The sequence below is a fragment of the Alexandromys fortis genome, unplaced genomic scaffold (assembly GCF_014885135.2).
Source record: "Alexandromys fortis isolate MF-2015 unplaced genomic scaffold, M_Fortis_MF-2015_v1.1 scaffold_115, whole genome shotgun sequence".
NCBI lineage: Eukaryota > Metazoa > Chordata > Mammalia > Rodentia > Cricetidae > Alexandromys > Alexandromys fortis.
This window is the reverse complement of record NW_026067989.1, coordinates 4,119,001-4,138,233: the sequence shown is the minus strand read 5'-3', so window position 1 is coordinate 4,138,233 and position 19,233 is coordinate 4,119,001. Positions and strand designations below refer to the sequence as shown.

General features: G+C 38.7%; 2 protein-coding genes across 3 annotated transcripts in view; one reads left to right on the top strand and one right to left on the bottom strand.

The window, feature by feature from the left end:
* Nucleotides 1-8,403: 8,403 nt before the first annotated feature.
* Nucleotides 8,404-9,882, top strand: Nkx2-4 (NK2 homeobox 4). The gene is made up of 2 exons (XM_050159525.1): nt 8,404-8,863; nt 9,269-9,882. The coding sequence occupies exons 1-2, from the start codon at nt 8,416-8,418 to the stop codon at nt 9,880-9,882; spliced, it is 1,062 nt and encodes a 353-aa protein (XP_050015482.1). The 5' UTR covers nt 8,404-8,415.
* A 5,705-nt stretch (nt 9,883-15,587) lies between these two features.
* Xrn2 (5'-3' exoribonuclease 2) overlaps nt 15,588-19,233 on the bottom strand; it is a 72,970-nt gene continuing 69,324 nt past the window's right edge. For both annotated transcript variants that reach the window (XM_050159527.1, XM_050159528.1), the window contains 2 exons: nt 18,593-18,731; nt 15,588-16,105 (listed from right to left, as the gene is read on the bottom strand). In XM_050159527.1, the coding sequence (XP_050015484.1) occupies nt 16,040-16,105; nt 18,593-18,731 (205 nt within the window). In that variant the 3' untranslated portion in view covers nt 15,588-16,039. The remainder of the gene's footprint in view (nt 16,106-18,592; nt 18,732-19,233) is intronic.

Genomic DNA, 19,233 nt, shown 5'->3' with positions numbered 1-19,233 from the left:
ACCAGGACTACTTAGCAAGAATCTTTCAAGAAAAAACAAAAAAGAATAAAACCAATTTAGTTCTTGGAAGATACAGAAAGAGATACTAAGCCAAATCTGGGGCACAAATTTCAGATCTATGTCAATTTCTGTGAAAAAACATACTTGTAATGACAATGAATATACGTTTAGGCAGAGACATAGTAAATGTGAATTAAACACTATCAAATCATTGTCTCTCAATACAATAACCATGAGTGACACATGCCCACTGAGCCCTTGGAAGTATGGTTACTCCAAACCAGGAGTGCAGTAAGCATACAACTGCAAAAGTCTAGCACACAGTCAAAAAAAAATACATCCTTAATCATTTCATATACAGTGGTTGCAGAGATGGCTTAGCTGTTAAGAGCACTGGCTGCTCTCTTCCAGAGGACCAGGACTCAGTCCACTCACCCACATGGTGACCCACAATTGTCTGCAACACCAGTTCCAGGTCATCCAATGCCATCTTCTGGCCTCCAAAGGCACTGCACACACACATTGCACTTACATGCTTGTAAAACACTCACAAAAATAAAAATAAATTTTTAAAATCTAACTTCATGGATGAGAATATTATTTCAGATATATTGGGTTAAGTATAACCCACCTACTCAAGCATTTTCAATTATATATTGCCTTGTATTTCTATGAAACAGCACTGGTATATATACTTACTACTTGAACTGATTTGTAACAAGCTTCTCTTTGCTACTTATAATCTTAATAGTGCCAAGATGATATTAATAATCAATAACAGTGGTCTGTAAATATGCAATTCACTATAATATGAGAAATCATACTGTTAAGTTTTCTAAGAAAATTATTGTATTATTGTAGGATATGTAAGAAAAAAATAAATTTCATCAATTAACTATTTACAGGCACTTGAAACTTTCGGGCTTTCTATTCTGCTTATAATATAAGCTTGCACACATGTGTATTTGAATCCATACATATCTATATGGATACAAATATCCAGATGAATATTTACTTTGTAAACTTTGTCTGAGTAGTCATCAAAGTCATCAGGCAATATAAAAATGTCTATCACAACTGACACTCAAAGATAGCATAAATCCTGACCCATCACCCTTGCAGAGTTACAAGAAATTGATGTATAGTTTTCTGAGATCTCCTTTCCTCTCCTACTGAGAATATTTAATTCTATGCCAAAATTATTTTTATGTTTGTGTCAGTCACACTTTTAAGTTCTATGTATCAGTTAAATAAGATAAACACATAAAACTCATGACAGCACTGAGTATGTTACAAAGCATTAATAAGTGTTAATGACTTTTCAATTTTAATCTATTTTCACCTACCAAGTAGGACATGTTCTAAGAAGCTGACAAACTTACAAAGCTTTATATATAGTCTGTATAGTTAGATGTTTCTCCTTTCTATTCTTTTAATAAAGTTCTTATTTGTGAGGTAGAGTCAGAATGCCTTTTAATTTTACAAATCAGAGAAAAAAATAAACTGTGTTTTTTGCCTCATACAATTCCTCCTGGGTGTCAAAATATTTATGTGAGAGATGCAGCTGGCTTGAGCACATACAAATGATGCAATCTAAATAAAGATAAGTACAGTTTGTGGGCTAGCTTTCTTTTTCTTTTTTTAAAGATAAGGTCTCACTATGAAGTGTAGGCTGACTTCAAACCCACCATTTTCCTTTAATCATCCCCTTTATGCTGGGATTAAAGGTGTGTGTCACCATGCCTGCCTTTGTGATTAGATTTTCGTGGTCATGAAAAGTGTTTGACGTTTCATGATTGCTTCCCATGTTAATTTATTATCTATGAAAATAAATTCAATCGCAGAGAATACATTGAATATACATACACAACATTCACCATTTCTTTTTTGGTATGGGTATAGAGTAGATAACCTAATTTGTTCAATAAAGAACCATGATCAAATATGTTTTTGACACATTTTTTTTTCATGAAAGGGCACTTAATATAACACTTGTCTCTGCTAAACCTGGTTTTATGCGAAGAGGATTTCAGAGGGCACTAGAAGCCCCAGGTTGTCCCTTCTGTCTCCAGTGTCTTTAGAAAGCAATTTCTAAATCACCATTTCCACTACCCTTTTAAATCTCTGCAAATTGTTGGTAAAAGCTATGTCACGGCAGTCTGCCAACAGCAGTTCAATCATATATGCACTATCACTGATTATTCTAAAGAAATATTGCATTTAAGAGAATCCACTCTAGAACATATACCTATCAGATTATAAAGACAAAACTTCAGACCATTTAGCATATAACTTAACATGTCTACAGTGATAAGCATATAAAACATAAAAACTCATTCTTACCTGCTTCATAAATAATTTTATTATCCAAATTCTAGGGCACACACACACACATGTGCCCGTACACACACGCACATGCATTATCACTTGTCCTTCAATGCTTGTTTATATTATCTAAAAGTTAACTTTATAAAAGTATCAATTCAATTGTTAAAAATTTCATCCTTACTACATAATTTGTCTTTACCCATTGAGGTGCACCATTTTCATAATGGAAAAGGTAATTTGCCACTTTTGCCTTTATTTGAGATTATTATACATTCTTTACAACATTCTGCACACCAACAATAAATTGCTTTCATTTAAACTAGTACAGAATTTCTCAAGCAATTCTTATTTCTATGGAGTTATATTTTAGATTGAATTACAATTCCCTATACTTTGTGATACTTTTGTGTTTTGTGAAATTCTTGTATTTTCAAAAGAAAAAGCAAACAAGAAAAAATGGTTTTAATCACCTTTCCCATATTATTGCTATTTAATTTCCTATAGGGCATATTTCATATCTAGTATTTCATTTTTTTTAAATCTTAAAATAACATTAGATTTGTTAAAGGGTCAGATCCCATTGTTAGTTCACTTCACAAGCTAAGTATTTTAGGGCAATAATTTCCAAGTACATTTGACAAATATGTTGTGGTTTGACAATGACTTCTTACTGAGGGTGTAGTTTACAACACTTGGCCTTGGGATTGATGCTCAGCACTACAGAACTAAAACAGCATTAAAAACTTCACTGCTGTTTACTTGTTTGTTTATTTATTGACAGGGTCTCCTCTTGTAGACCAAGTTGGCTTCACACTCACTATGACACACAGGCTAGCCTTGAACTCACAATTCTCCTGTCTCAAGAGACTAGAGATTACAAATGTGTCACTGTATTCAACTTGATTTTATTTATTTTTGAGATCACATGAGACAACTTTATCAATCAGGTTTTCCTGATGGTACTCACAATGAATAGAGTAATTAAACTATTTTGTATCAGGCTTTTTAAATGCAAATTATTAAGCTAATAAATGAACTGCTTGAAATTTACCCAAACAGTTTTATGAAGTAGACACTAGCTTATTGCTTCCTTTTATGTGCAATTCTCAACCTAAAATTCAGACTGATAATCATAAACAGCTGCTAAATAACATCTCAACATTAGCAATACACAAAAATATAAAGAAATTGTTCTCTAACTGTAATATTGTTCTAGTTATTCCTTCCAAAATGTACATAAGCTTTAATAACAATATAATAATCTAATAATCAAGTCACCAAACATCAAAACTTGGAGTTCTCCTTCAAGTAAGTGATGGCAACAAGTAACCCAGCTACCCAGGACAGATGTGAAAAGGACACCTCTGAGCACTGCAAGCTCATTTGTAAAGCTAAGGTCATACCATGTTAATATAATTTGCATTAAAATCACTTGACTACTAGACTGAAGAAATTTACTGTATATGAAAAAGTTATGAAGGTGTATATTATTAAAAGCTGTGTGTAAGTCATTAAGAATGTACAAAGACAGAACATTTAAAATTTGCTCTCTGCAAAAAAAAATAATAATTTTTTCTTAAAATTCGAAGCATTCTTTTTCTCTATAATGGGCATTTAATGACATTCTATAACATGTGAAAAAACAACTAAATGGAAATAAAGTTTTTAAGTTTCTGTGGTAGCAAGATATACAAGTAAACTTGCTATTCAGAAACAAAAATTATATTTCAGTATTGTCAGTTTTCCTATAGCATACAGAACTTTAAATCATTATTTTTAAAACTACAGAAAATGTAAATATCTAGTTTAAGTTTATATTTTTAAGGTAAGAGAATTTTAATATTGTAGATGTATTTTTACTTCTTGCCATATATACCATGTTATTTTCTGCTGTGAGTTAAAAACTAAGATTACAGTTTTCCTGTAATATAGGAGAAGTATGTTGTCTAGTTCGAGTTGTTTTTATATTACTTGTTTATGGTAGGGTTTTTGTTTTTTCTATGTTTTTTTTTTTGCTTTGGGAAATCATATTTGAAACTTACTATTATGATTTAGCCAAAAATAATATTTCTGATATTTACCATTTGTTCTAATGCTGTACTAATAGCTAAAAGCAGAAAACAATTTTCAATCTAAGACTATATGAATCATAGAAAATGTTCAGTCAAAAGTCTTTTTGCCAGTATTAAATTACAGGGATTTTATATTTTTTTAAAGAAAATACGAAAGGAATGTTGTGTAACAGAGGAGGTCATAAACATAGGAGTAAAATTAGCAAAAGATATGTGAAATAATTTAAATAATCAATTAAAACCAAAATCATTTAGAAGATGAAAACTAAAAATGGGAACTAGATTCCAGAAACTGATAAAATTAGCAAAAATATTAAATTTCATTTTGTCTTCTTAGCATTTTGCTTATACCTTTGCTACACAAAACTTGTGCTATTGACATGATTATTTATTCCATTCCAAGAAAAAAGTTCATAATTGTAATACTACAGCTACTTCTTCAACATGAGAATTTTCCTAACTAAATTAGTTTACAACTAATTCAAACTAACCACAAGTACAGCAAATGCTCGTTTCTAAAATAGCACTTATGTTCTTGAGTAGCCAGCAGAAAGTAATATTATCAAGAATGGCTCAACTTGATGTAGAAAGTCAGAAGCAATTGACAATCTATGTGCCACTATAGGAAGACAAAATCTCCCTCTTATTTCTTCTGGCTGGAACTCTACTTCAAAGGGGGTCTGTCACAAGGTTTCTCCCTCTTCCCCAGGCCCCTCTAGCTGAGCTTTATGACATCAGTAAATCCCAATTACAGGGAAGGCTCTTTCGTCTGATTTTTTTTTTTTTTTTACTTTTTACCAAGGTTTTTTTTTGTTTTTGTTTAAAAAAAAAAAAAAAAGGCCAGGAGAACCTACTGGATCTTTTTGTCTTTCAAATTGTTCTTTATCTTTATAGGCTATCTTAGTAAGTGTTCAGTGTTGTGTGATGTATGAAACTCAAAAATCTGATCTCTGGAAAAAAGTCAAGATACCAAAAACTAAATACATACTCTCCCCGATGTGTAAAGCAGTGTTGTACTTCAAGATGTGAAGCCAATCCCAGCAGCAGGATAACAATGTCAAGTGCTGTGCTGTAAGGAGAGGAAATGGGAAATGTAACCAGGGAGTACAAGGCGGGGGTGGGGTGGGGGGTGTAATCTCTTTTCACTACTGTATTCCCTTTGAGAATATTTGTCTGTTTTCCTTCCTTCCTTTTCTTCCTTACTTTCCACTGAGTGCCAACAAGAAAACATTCCTGAGAGAGACATTTTCTGTGACAATTTCTGTGTCGATAATATTTAACAATCTAGTAACTATAAATTTCCATTCATAATTTGGGCAGAAAATAATTGGATGAAACGAGTTTAGTGGAAATCTTCAATAGAATACCAAAATATTTTGTCTTTAAATATACATGTATACATTCTCTAGATTTTATTATCGAACTCATCTGCACACACAAATAGCACTTACATTTTAAAGGTTTTAAATGTCTAGGGTAAGACACAACTGATTCAAAAAAATGTTGAAGATTTTAAAATATGTTTTTTCTTTCAGAACCGTTCTTGTCCAGAAAAGGAATTCTACTTGGCTTATGATGCTCCTAAGCAGTCTAAAAGTGAATTTTGGCAGAGACTCTGTTTTGTTTTATTTTTTTTAAAGATGAGAAACTCCCACATGTGAGTGCACGGATAAACTAAGCAGCAAAATAAAGTACAGCTACCTATAAAAATCGCCATACTGCAGTTCTACAAATAAAACGTCATGAGATAAAATCTATACTTTGAAAACAGAGTAACATTTATCTGAAAAAACTATAACCACTCTTTCCAGCTTGGACAACTCATCAACATGAAGTTACAGTAATTTTTTTTCTTTATTTTTAAAGGTGTCTAAACTTGAAAACCATAATGGTTTGCTTGGGACTTTCATATTCAGATACTATGACAACTATATTTACTTATCTCATTGTTGATTAAAGATTAAGATTACTTTGTTACTTTAATCTATTAAGTAGTAAGCAATACAATTTAAAGTAAAATAAAGTTAAAAACCCACATTGTAAAAGGATCCCAGCATTTGAGATCTCTCTCTCTCTTCCCTCTCTCTCTCTCTCTCCTTCCTTCTTCCCTCCCTCATTCTCCCTGACTTCTTTGTATATCATTAGTCTTAGAAATATAAGGAAGCAGTTCCAGTGCAAGCTCAAGTGTCTCAAGTTCAAGAAAGAACTGTAAAGGTAGCACCATGCTGGACTGCAGCAACACCAATCTTGTTAAGACAATAACTGATGACTGTAAACAGCTGGTAGAGCCTGGCATTTTGTACCCCAGTAAGGGTTTCAAAATATAAACCACCCCTCTGGTTGGTACTTTCTTTCCACAAGTGATCATATGGTCCTTTTCTCCCTACTAAGGGCAGATTCTTTGCAAAAGTGTACTGAAATGAACACAATTGCTGATTAAAATAATAAGACAAAATCACCAAGAACATTCAACCCACAGGGCTGAAACCAAGAAAAAGATAATGCTGAACTGTTCAGATCTTCAAGACACAGACATGTGCTGCCAGGTTAAACTTTGGTAGTTATCCCTTTGTTATTAGACACAATAAAATCTTGCTTAAGAAACATGCTTCTTTCTTTTACTCCAGCTTCCAGGAAAACTTTAAAAACTGTCTTTGTTTCCTTCTCTTCTTCATGTTTTCAAATTTTACCCAAGCCAGCACACTTCTTTGTCTTTTGTCTTGTTCAGCATTTGGTGTAAGTTCATAAGGTGTAAGTAAGTTCTTTGTCATTTAAGAACATTTGTAAACCAAGAGATGACAATTTTTGAAAACCAGCTTACAGGTTTTGCATATTTCAAGAGGAGTTGCCATTTTTACCTGCTTTCTGCATCCTTCTCCATTTTCATATTTCTTAAAAAGATTATTTTCCCACCACCACCAAAAAGATCCATTACAAACAAGTAAAATATCTCTCCTCTCTCTCTCTCTCTCTCTCTCTCTCTCTCTCTCTCTCTCTCTCTCTCTCTCTCTCTCTCTCTCTCTCTCTCCTTCCCTCCCTCTCCCTCTCTCTCTCTCTGGATAGAGACAGAAGAAGAAATCCTAAATCAGATTCTGGGGACGTGAACAAAGGAAAGGCAGCGGCAGCGGAGGTGCAAATTAAATATGAAACATTTTTAGCAAATACACTTTCTCTTGTTCAATTTCCATCCTGAGAGTAGGAACAGCATACTTACAAGCCAGCATCTGTTAGCCAGTATCTCTCTGTGTGTTGTCTCTCTTCTTTGGATTTGGATACTTTGAGCTAATTTGGAAGTGTCCGTTAGGTTGCCTACAAAATGATGCTTTAAAGGATCTAACGATGCATAAATTAGAGAGCCCTACAATGGCAGAGGACGGTCATTGTACCTCTTCTCTTTATGCGCTCTTATGGTGGGACCCAAGAGCCTTTTTTTTTTTTTTTTAACACTTTAGATGATGGAGCCAGTGAGGGGCTAGTAGCTGGAAAGGAGGTGAGCCCTACAAACCATCCCCCTCCCAAACTTTACAGCTGGTCGTCCCCCCTCACCCTCGACGTTATACTGAAGTTTGTTACAAAGTCACTTTAGGAAAACTCCCAGTCTGAATGAAACAAGAGTGGCGTCTTTCACTGGCCTCGGAGTTTCTATTTCTCGAGGGCTAAGGTAACCCAGGCAGAAGTGCGAAGGATGAAGATGGCAAAGGGGAGTGATCTTTTCAAGAAACATCCAACTGGCCCTTTACCTTTTTTGCCTCCGTTATGGGGAAGGGGGGTGAGAGAAAAAGATGTCAATGACCATTGTTTGCTCGTTGGGGATGTTGCTCCGCCCCCCGAGTCTGTCGTAAACCTGGCGCTGGACTAAAATAAACCCGAGATTCCGCAGCTCGGGGGGCTCGCCGCGCCGCGGACAGCTCACCACTGGCGCTGCCGCCGGGCCGAGGTGGCGGCGACGAGCTGCCGCCGCGTCCCGCCCGCCCGCGCTCGTCCCGGGCCCCCCTACCTGGCCGTCCGCCGAGCCATGTCGTTGAGCCCCAAGCACACGACGCCCTTCTCCGTGTCCGACATCCTGAGCCCCATCGAGGAGACCTATAAGAAGTTCGGCGGCGTCATGGACGGCGCGCCGCCCGGTCTGGGGACGCCCCTGGGGGCCGCCGCCTACCGCGCGCCGCCGCCCGGCCCCTCCTCGCAGGCTGCGGCCGTGGCGGGCATGCAGCCGGCCCACGCCATGGCGGGACACAACGCGGCCGCGGCGGCAGCGGCCGCGGCAGCGGCGGCGGCGGCGGCCGCTACTTACCACATGCCGCCGGGCGTCTCGCAGTTCCCGCACAGCGCCATGGGCAGCTACTGCAACGGCGGCCTGGGCAACATGGGTGAGCTGCCCGCCTACACGGACGGCATGCGGGGCGGCGCGGCAGCCGCGGCCACCGGCTGGTACGGCGCCAACACGGACCCGCGCTACTCGTCAAGTGAGCGGGGCCAGAAGCGCGGGACTGAGGGCGAGCGGGCGGCGCGGGCTTTTCCCGCCACTGCTGGGGCGCCGGGGTGCTGGCGTTCCAGTCAGCGGCGCCCGAGGGCCGGCGCGCGGGGGGTCCTGGGACGCGGCCTAGGGCTCGTGAGGGGTTCTGGGTCACGGCCAGAGACGCGCGGGGCGGCCTGGGGCGCGCGGGGGTTCCTGGGAGCCCCCCGGGGCACGCGGGGCTGGCCGGGCCCCTGGGCGCGCGGAGGGCGCGGGGCGCGGGCCGTGGCGCTCTTGGGGACCTGCGAGGCAGTCGGGGGACCCGTGCCGTCCCGCAAAGCGAGGGGGGCGACGGCGGGAGCGGTGCCCGCGTGCCCGGGGCTCACTGGCCGTCCTTCTTGGGCCCCCTCCCCAGTCTCCAGGTTCATGGGGCCGTCGGCGGGCGTGAACGTGGCCGGCATGGGCTCGCTGACCGGCATCGCGGACGCCGCCAAGTCGCTCGCGCCACTGCACGCGGCCGCGCCGCGAAGGAAGCGCCGAGTGCTCTTCTCGCAAGCGCAGGTCTATGAGCTGGAGCGGCGCTTCAAGCAGCAGAAGTACCTGTCGGCGCCCGAGCGCGAGCACCTGGCCAGCATGATCCACCTGACGCCCACGCAGGTCAAGATCTGGTTCCAGAACCATCGCTACAAGATGAAGCGACAAGCCAAGGACAAGGCGGCGCAGCAGCTGCAACAGGAGGGCGGCCTGGGCCCCCCGCCGCCGCCGCCGCCGCCGTCGCCGCGCCGCGTGGCCGTACCCGTGCTAGTGAAGGACGGCAAACCGTGCCAGAACGGCGCGGGCACCCCGACGCCTGGCCAGGGAGGCCAGCAGCCGCAGGCCCCGACGCCCGGCCCGGAGCTGGAGGAGCTGTCGCCCAGTCCGCCCGCGCTGCACGGTCCCGGGGGTGGCTTAGCGGCTCTGGACGCGGCTACCGGGGACTACGGCGGAGGCGTCCTCGGCGCCAACCTGCTCTATGGCAGGACGTGGTGATGAGCCCCGGGGGTCTGCCTGCGACTGGCAGGATCTGCCAAGAAACTGCAAGAACGGATGGGGGAAAATGTACAGAAGCTGAGCCTTTAGTGCATGGAGATCAGGACGAATGAGTCGCGGAGAGGGTCAGGCTGCTTTGAACCTCTTGGCTGGGGGTGGGAGAAGGCTACAGCCCAGGACCGAATAATGTGACACCACACTTTGAGGTGGTGATTTCCCTTCTTTCGGAAGTTTCTAAGTTATGTGAAGAACTGACGGGATCCACATTCACCACGTTCCTAACCAAAGCTCTCAGAGTTTTAGAAGTTGGAAACTTTTGTTGGTGTTTGTATCTCTATAAATCAACCAGCTTTCACGATGAATCCTTGAAGTGGAATTTATTTTGGGAGATTAATTTGCAAAGCCCCTCCCCTAAGTGCAATTTCGTTAATGCTTGATTGAAAGTAAATTGAATTGTAGCCCAAAGTGGATCATTTACACAGCAACATGATTGCCGAGGAATTACTGCCATTTGGGTAAAATAGAGCAACGGAATAAAAAGAATCGAAATACTAATTATATGGATCGTTACTGCTTTTACATTAAATGCTGATTTTAAAATATCATGTTCATTATTAGACAACCAAGTAACTATTTTTTTTCTAGAGGACCACAACCCCACCCCCAAGATGAAGCTCATCATAAAAAGCGTTGTAACGTAATTTTTATATAGAATCTGGTCTTTCCAAATTAACTGATGAACATAGCATCTCCTTCTATAAACATGGTATTTATTCACTTTAAAGTATTTTTGCCTGAATTTGAACTCCTTGACAAAGTACTAAAACAAACAAGTAAAACTGCCAATATTACTTACTATCAGTCTATTTTAAAACATGTCAATAATTGTAATCAAGATATACAGAAAATTAAGATTATACTTTTCCATAATATTTAGAACTTGAGTTGTACCAATTTTATTGTACAGAGAAATGTATTTACTCTTTAAAATGCCAATTTATATTTCCAATACTTCAAATGAATATTTAAATATAACTTTTAAAAAATAAGTACTTTTTTTCTAAAAGTTAAGGGGTCATTTCTTTTTCTTAAGTGGTGTAGGGATTTTTTCTTTATCCTTTTGGCAGAGTGTGGCAAACACAGCTCATTTATTCAATATTAAAATAATCATAATGGAGGAAATTAAAGCTGACTGAATAGTGTAAACTTATAGTTAATGGAAGTTAAGTAAAATGGACAAAACGTACTTTCAAACGATCAAAACAGAGGTCACTAGAGACCCCAAACCTCTTCTGCATTTGAGTTTTTAGAACAAATTTGAGACTGAAACATTCGATTTCCTTTTATGGCTTGAACATTTTTTCTGGAAAATTCAAAGTAAATTTATAGGAAGGTACATAGAAGTCAAACTTGAACTTTCTCCAAAACGTACTTCATAAAGTAAATCCTCCTTTAAAAAATAAAAACTCTAATTCTGCAAGAGAAGGGACTATGGAGCAGAGATTGTCTTATCAAACCACCAATGTGCATTTTTGGAGGATGAGATTGAATTTTAAAGCATTTCAATAGACAAATTAGTCAAAAAAAATGGTGTGATAAACATACAGAAAAAACTCCCAGCATGAGTTTCTGCATTATTAGCAGACTGACTTCAGAAGTCAGCGCTAATCTCGCGGGTGAAGCTATCACTGATGTGCTGCGATTGAGTGCTTTGTTTTCATCAGTTTGACTATATTACCTCTAAAAACATGTTTTAAAAATACACACAGTTTGCTTTTTTTATTTTATTTTTACAGATCAACACTTACAAAAACAATAGCTTTATGGTCCATGGGCATCCAGTGATACCCTTCAGGAAAATAAACCTGTAACAGTTTTTTTTTTCCTAGATAACTTATTTCCAGAACAAAGAATCCTTTAAATTAAATGAACTCTACTGAAAATAATGTCACCAGGAGCAAACAATCTTTTTCCATTCACCATTTTCTGAAAGTATATTTACTGTAGCCATATCTTTTTTCCAGTCAGCATTCTCTTAAGTAGTAAAAACCCCAAGCTTGAGGTAATTGCTGCAGAGGGCTTAACATTCTACACCAGAGACTTACTGAGCACATCCTGACATTAGGAAAAGTTTTGATTCCTGAAACATTGAAAGAAATGTTTTTACTATAGAATTCCACTTTCTGATTAATGCAAAGCAAGAGCCTTTTTCTTCTCTTGCAGTTGGTGCTTCACAAGTCTTTTATAAAAATACAAACGGCTAGACTAGGTGAAACTCATTAACTGAAGAGGAGGATAAGTGTCTCCACAACCAAGAGGGAGAACTGAAGCAGGGGCTGGGTGGAACAAAGCCCTCTCTAAGTTGAGCAGAGGCCATAGCAAAACCGGGTTTCAGAAATGCTAACTCTGCAGACGTGGCATTTTGCAACACATTTTGGGGTCTAACATCTTTTCCAGCAGAAGCATGGAAACCAAAATGCAGAATGAAAGTTGCAGGGAGTAATGGCAGGGATTGCAGGTACTTCCATGTAATCTTCATTAGGATGTAAATTGAAGTATGAGAGTGTTCAATTTTGAAGGACACAAGAAGGATGTTTTGTATATGCAAGGGTGGGAGTGTAACCCGGTTGTCCTATTTAAGGCTTTGCTTAGAACCACAATCTAAAGGTCAGAACAAGTAGTTAATCAACACAGATGTGTTCACACTCCATTCTGCTAGTAGCTGTTTACTTTCAATTTAAAGCAAATCAGAGACTCAATCCTGCTCACTAAATGCACACACCTTCCACAGTGAACAATAATGGCTCTAAAAATGAATTTCTGGACCATAATTATATAAAGATGTATAGATTTGATTTTTAGATATCAACTTGTGCATATGAGAAAGTAATGCATTATGTGATGGCAATATAAATTCCAGTTCAGATACAAAGCACAGACAATATTCCCCTGCCATTTAATACCAGAGTATCGTGATGAACCCCTGTATATTATTTGAATTTAGGTGTTTTTTTTTTTTTAACAACACTGTTTTTGCCATCCACAAGCCCAGAGAGACAGAGAACTTGTATACATTTGTAAAACATAAGACACCTCTTTACTGTTAGTGAGAATTGGTGAGTATCTGGGGAAATTTCAGAGATCCAGACTGGGGAACCATATCCACATGTCACCTAGAGCTCTTTCCTCCAATGAGTATGGAGATTTCTCTGTGATCTCCAGGATGCTTTTTCTAATTTTAATAGTGATGCAAGTTTCTGACAGAGGGCTTTTGGTTTTGTTTAGTTTTGCTTTAGAATGTTTATCTGAAATGGAATAAAATGCTGTTCCAAAAAAAAAAAAAAAAAAACCTGTAACCTCAGTATTTGTTAAGGTAGCTTCTAAAAAGAAAAACCATTAATACTAATTTAGGCTAAAAGTGCACAATTTTGCAGCAGTGAATATAAATTCAAGTTTGCTGTTCTTTTACCCCAGTTCCATAAACAGTATAGAAAAACAGCCACATCTATTGGAATCAATGCTGAGTGAAGGATGCATATTTCAAGAATTGGCCACTTGTTATTTCATCTGTTCTTTGACCTTTTTCCTGGTTAGAAATGGAGGCCTTGGTCACCAGGAATACAGTTGATGGCACCTTAGCTTTCTAACCCTTCTACAGTTAACATGAAGTCTTGAGAATATAGTGATGCAAAGCCACTCTGTGGCCTTTGGGGACAAATTAACTCTGGAGAACTTCCAGATTTTAGATTTCTAGGCACAGCTAAATTTAGTTAACAATTAAGACTTTGAATTTTAAACAGAAATCTGGGGCAGAGGTGGGGGCTGTTTCTGATTTTCTTACAGGTTCAGTGCACTTGCCTGGAGAATTGAAAGGATGGAACTGCAGGTTGAGACTGCATCCAGGGAGTGATGATGCTACAAGGCTCCCAAGGTGGAAGGTCTGAAATTCCCCACACCCACCCTACTCAACACTGCCAGTCTGCCTGCTCCTGGCCAGGCTTTGAGATCCTTGAGACTGTGGGGTCAGAACCTTGGGGCCAATGACTGCAGCTTCCAGATTCCACAGAGAGGCCACTTTGACTATGAGGGGTAGCTAACTCTCCTTAGCCCTGCCAACCTGCTGCTCCCGGGCACCACCAGCTCAGGCTCAACTGTGAAATACTTGTGTCCTAGCTCTTCATCCTAGCCAAACCTGAGCATCTGACCTCCATCCAGAGGTAGGTGGATCCCTACAACTGGCCAGCCCTGTTATGTTGTCCCATGTCTTTGCAAGGAAATTAACCTACCGGTCATTATACCATTTGCCTTTGAAAAGCTAAAAGGCAATCTAATACTGATTCAAAGGTGGCTTTTTACTTTTACATCACCCTCTTGGTACTGTAGGGATAAGGAAGTTGCTTGCTCCTTACTAGGTTCTCTTAGGAGATGTTTACAGGCACTGACTTAACACAATTTAATGAGACCCTGAAAAAAGGTGCCTTAAAGGTAACATAATGGATTACAAGTAACAAAACTAGACTGTTGCCTGAAACACGAGGACTTAGATGGAAATGTACAGCTGTAAACATCCCACTTGAATGATTTAAACAGCACTTTAAATGAAATAAGGATATTTTTCTATTCTAACATGGTTACAACTCAGTAAGAGTTGGGGAGGAAGAAGAGCATTCAGGAGCTGGGCAGATGTTCTCAGGACACACCTGTTTCAAAAGAGGGAACCCAGTGTCAGCTAACTCATTAGGCCTTCTGCTTAGACTTCTTCAAGGATCTGTCAGTCAAAACAATTTAAAAACTAAACCAAAACCAAGGAATTGGGTAAATAAAAAGAATTAGTGTGGATTTGGTGTGCACATGAAACTATATACAGTAAGATACACGCTCCCTTTGGAATACACAGTACTTTATTTAGAAGACTAGACAGCTTTAATATTTGGAAAATGAGAGAAATTAGTAGTAGGATTCATTATTATGTGGAGTGAGGGTAACATACAAAGGCCGACAATTCCTAATGGAGACTTTGTTTTTAACAAAAGGATCCTGCTGCTTTCACAGCATCAGCAATGGACTCAACAGCTTCAAAATGCTTTGTCTATTCAAAGATAAGGTGGATTTCCCCCACATAAGCAAAGATTAACAAGTGTGCTTTAGCTGTGTATTAAAGCAAAAACGTCCTAAGTCAGAAGGTCAAAGAGAAATCTTACCTTACAAGCTTAGGCTATGATAGAAAAACTGAGACAAAGCCTCAGTTACAGGCTGGTGTCCTGTCTTACGTTTGTTTCGGTAATTAAATAAAAATGCTGTGTGTGAACTGCACACACATTTAGAGTCTTACTGTGCTCAAATGAAAGGAAGAGTTCAAATTCAATTCTACTGTGAAATTCCATTTTAAATATGCTAAGTATAGATTGTTTAGTTGTAAATTAAAATTTCAGCTTGAAAGTTTTAGATGGTCCCTAAACTTTTAGAAGTCCTTAAAACCAGAAAACAAGTATGAAATTTGTAAAATTGTAAATAATTAAAGATGTGTTATTAACATGCTAATAAATGCTTCTGTTGAAGTGGTGACCGTATCCTTTTCAAATCTTTGCCCCGACTTGCTTTTGACATCTAATTGTAAGCAACTGTTTTCTATAAAAGTTGACTTAACAAAAAAGGCATTTAAGCTAAGACTTTCAGCTGAAATAAAGAACACAAGTAACCAGAGCTTTAAAGTTTAGCTTTATTTTTATTTTTTTTTACTAAAGTCCATAAATTTCTATAAGACAAGTACTTTAATGAAATGCTTCCAAAGGAATTCTGAACAACATATGCTCTGGTCTGCTGAATGTGCAGTTCAAATGTCCATACCTAATTATTCATGTTTGTCAAAATCAGCATAGAGCTGGTTTGAATTTTAACCATAATGAAAACCCAGGACTCCTTTCATCAAATGTGTTTACAAGCTATAATAAATTCAGACACACTGTATTATGTAACACACATCTCTGGAAAGCAACATAAAACAGTGAGATCAGATCAGTAAAAATATACACACAGTTAAAAGAAATACACAAAGTACTGTAGTTTTATTAAAAACTACTACTTGAGAAAGAAATCTTTCCACAAATAGCATAGAAGTATATAATAGTGAAATGATTTGGGAAAGCTTTACAAAAGCCTAATTCCAACTGTATCTTCCTGAGGGTGGTGGCAAAGGGTATTTTCTTCCATCTCTGGGATATCCCTGAAAGTAAACAAAAGAAAGTTTATCTTCTGGATTAATATGCCTAATCACCTTACATCTCTGTGGAAAAGCACATCCTGAAGAAGTAGATTGTTTAAGGTACATCACACGGGAATGGAAGTCTTTGTAAGTATGTGCTCTAAGCCTACAGCTCTAACATAGCTTGTTACAAAGCTTGAAGACACATAAAGGCTGAATGAGTACCCAACAGGCATTAATAACCACATCTAAGAAATTCCCTACAATACAAAAGAACAATGAAATGTTTCTTGTAAATATGTACAGTGAGGTTTTTTTAATTTTTATTAGTTCTTTAAAATTTTCAAACAATGTTTTTTTTTTGTTTGTATTTTTGAGACAGGGTTATTTTGATCATATTTATCCCCTTCCCCTACTCCTCTCAAACCACTCAACGTTGTGTCTTTATTTTTTTTTTAACCCATCAAGTATAGTTTGTGCTGCCCATATACTCTGGCTATGTGGCCTTCACTGAAGACTGGTCAACCCACCAGGATCCACACCCTTAAAGCAAACAAAGAGCAGCAACAACAAAAACCACCACTACTTTCCCTCTCTCCCAGTGGCCGTCAGCTGGACTTTGTGTCCAGCCTCCCCTCTCCATGCTGGGATTGTGTCTGGTCTGAGCCTGCACGGGTATTATGCATGCTGTAGAGACAGTGCTTTACAAATTTCCTACCATTCTGAGCACTTGGCAGAAAAGTCGCTTATTTAAGCAAAGGAAGAGATTTACTGAGGCCTAAAGACTATATTTAGGAATATATTTTTTGTTCAATGAAAAACATTAAGTAATAAAGTTATTACATAATTACACTTGCAAAAACGTTTCTGTACATAAATAATTTCTTAATAATTTGTATGGTTGGGAATATATCTCAGTGGTAAGAGCATTTGTGAAGTGAGTGTGGTACTGGGTTTGATTCCAAAAGAAATAAAAAATTTCTATTTAAGAGCACAGGGTTCCATTTGTCACTTAAGCAGTTTACACTACATAGTATGAGAGATCTTTGTTTAGACATATTGATGTCACTAAAAAAATGAAGGCATGGGCATGACTCTCTGTAATAACATATTCTAACTTTATTAGTTGTGATTTAAAAAAAACTAAGTAGAAATAAGACTGAAAAGAATGAGTATATTTTCCAAAAAAGTCTTCCAACTTGTTTATTTATCTTCCCAGTGAAGAATTCCACCTCTTCTAACAGCAGAGTTCCTTGAAAAGAAAAATCTCCTTGGCCTTTTGCAGAGGCAAGAAGATGGACTGGGGTTCAGTGTCCCCAGCTCTGCTCCAAACTATGTATGAGGTTACAGGCTTTCAGTTCCTGACCTGGAAAATGAAGTGATTGGACATGACATTCTCCAAGGTTTCTTCAGTTCTAAATGTCTTCATTTAAAAAAATGCTGTTATTTTAATTGACCAGTGCCATCTAAACCCCAGTAGCACAGAGCAGCAATTTCCTGATGTGGTTTTTCAAAGATGCTGGGTGGACAAATTAAAAGTAAAATTCTATGAAACGATTTTAATGAACTATAACAAAATTTTCTCGAAAGGAATTAAGTATAAGCAATTAAGGTGACTACTTTCTTGTAAGGTTGAAACAGACAAGTTTTCCTTATATGTCAGAGATCTTAAATTAAAGAGGGGCACAATTAGAAAATCAATACACAAAGCACTACAAAAGGCCCAGAGGCAACACAAGGCATACAATTTAAAACTTAAAACCCTTTCACATCACTGCAGGTGCCCAATTCCAGGAACAGTACTCTCTCTGAGTTGCATCATCCCAATCCTGTTCTCTACCACGGGTTAAAGTGCGTATAAATTCTGTCCAGGGTATCAAATTGCTAGGAGAAAATATGTTAAGTAGATCCTAGCCTTAAATGTTGCTAAGACTGGATGGAATTTAAAAAACAAAACAAAACAAACTAGTATCATCTCAATTTCTCTATAAATTGTAGTGTTCATTAGAATCACATGGCACTTTGCATTTAGTATAAAAATGTGTAGAAAATCATCAAAGAAAGATTTGCTTCCACAAGAAGGACTCAATGATGAATCAGATAAGAATTCTAAGATGAATAAAGACAACTGGTAAACAGGTAGGATGTTTTTTATTTATTTATTTTTTCAGCTTCCAGTAAGTCTTCGTTGGTTAATGAAGGATCTAGTTTATATCAGAGAATGGTATTCTCCAAGGTAAAAAGAAGTATTTTGGTGACTGTGACTCATGCTAATCACTACTGACTGCCATGATAAAGGGGACTTGTAGGCTGGGATTCTTGAGCGTTGCCCATGTATAAACTACTTAGGTGAAGAACTTCCTTTAGATGCATTTTTAACAGTGACAAAAGTTGAACTACTCTATTAATATTTTCTCCAGAAATACTGGTAAGAAAGTATTAAGTCCTAAGAAGCTTAGCAGTGATCAATATGCTGCTTTTCCTCTATAGCCCACGTGTATTTATTACCTGTCTCCCTCCTCGATCATCACGTCTGGGTGGATATCCTCCAGGCCCAGCCAGCATCTGGTACTGGTTTGGCTGAAAAGCTGCATTTTGGGTTTGGAGCATCCGGTTCCACGGCAGCAGAGGTTCAGCTCCGACACTTCTGTAGAAAGACATAATTATATCAGAAGTGAAGCCTGCTTTACAGCATAAGCCTAAAAAGGCAGGTTGTCTCCTCCAAATTTTAGGACAACCCAATTTGCCTAGATTTGTTATATAGAATATGCAATATGGTGGCCTTTATGTCTCTTGTAACCAGAGCAGTGTACTGCATTGCATAAAGCACCACAACTTATTAAAAGGGATGTTTAGAGATAATGAGATGGCTCAGATGGTCCAAGTGCATGTCTTACAAGTCTGATGATCCAAGTTCAATACCCAGGACCCAAGCTGGAACCTTCATGTATGCACTGTGAAACACACACCCTGCCACATTAGTGTGCACACATACAAATAATTCTTTAAAGTTAGGTGATTAATTTATACAAAATATTTTTGTATATATAAAGTTGTAAATATAAAGTTTCTTTTTATCATTTGAAGCTCTAGATCCCGGCAAGCTGGCAGGCCACATTTATGAAGATGTCCAAAAGAGTAAACATGTA

Excerpts from the sequence above, each read along its gene's own strand:
- Nkx2-4 (XM_050159525.1), top strand. The coding sequence starts at position 8,416 with ATGTCGTTGAGCCCCAAGCACACGACGCCCTTCTCCGTGTCCGACATC. Across the intron at positions 8,864-9,268 it reads GGACCCGCGCTACTCGTCAA|TCTCCAGGTTCATGGGGCCG; the intron begins GTGAGCGGGGCC and ends CCCCCTCCCCAG.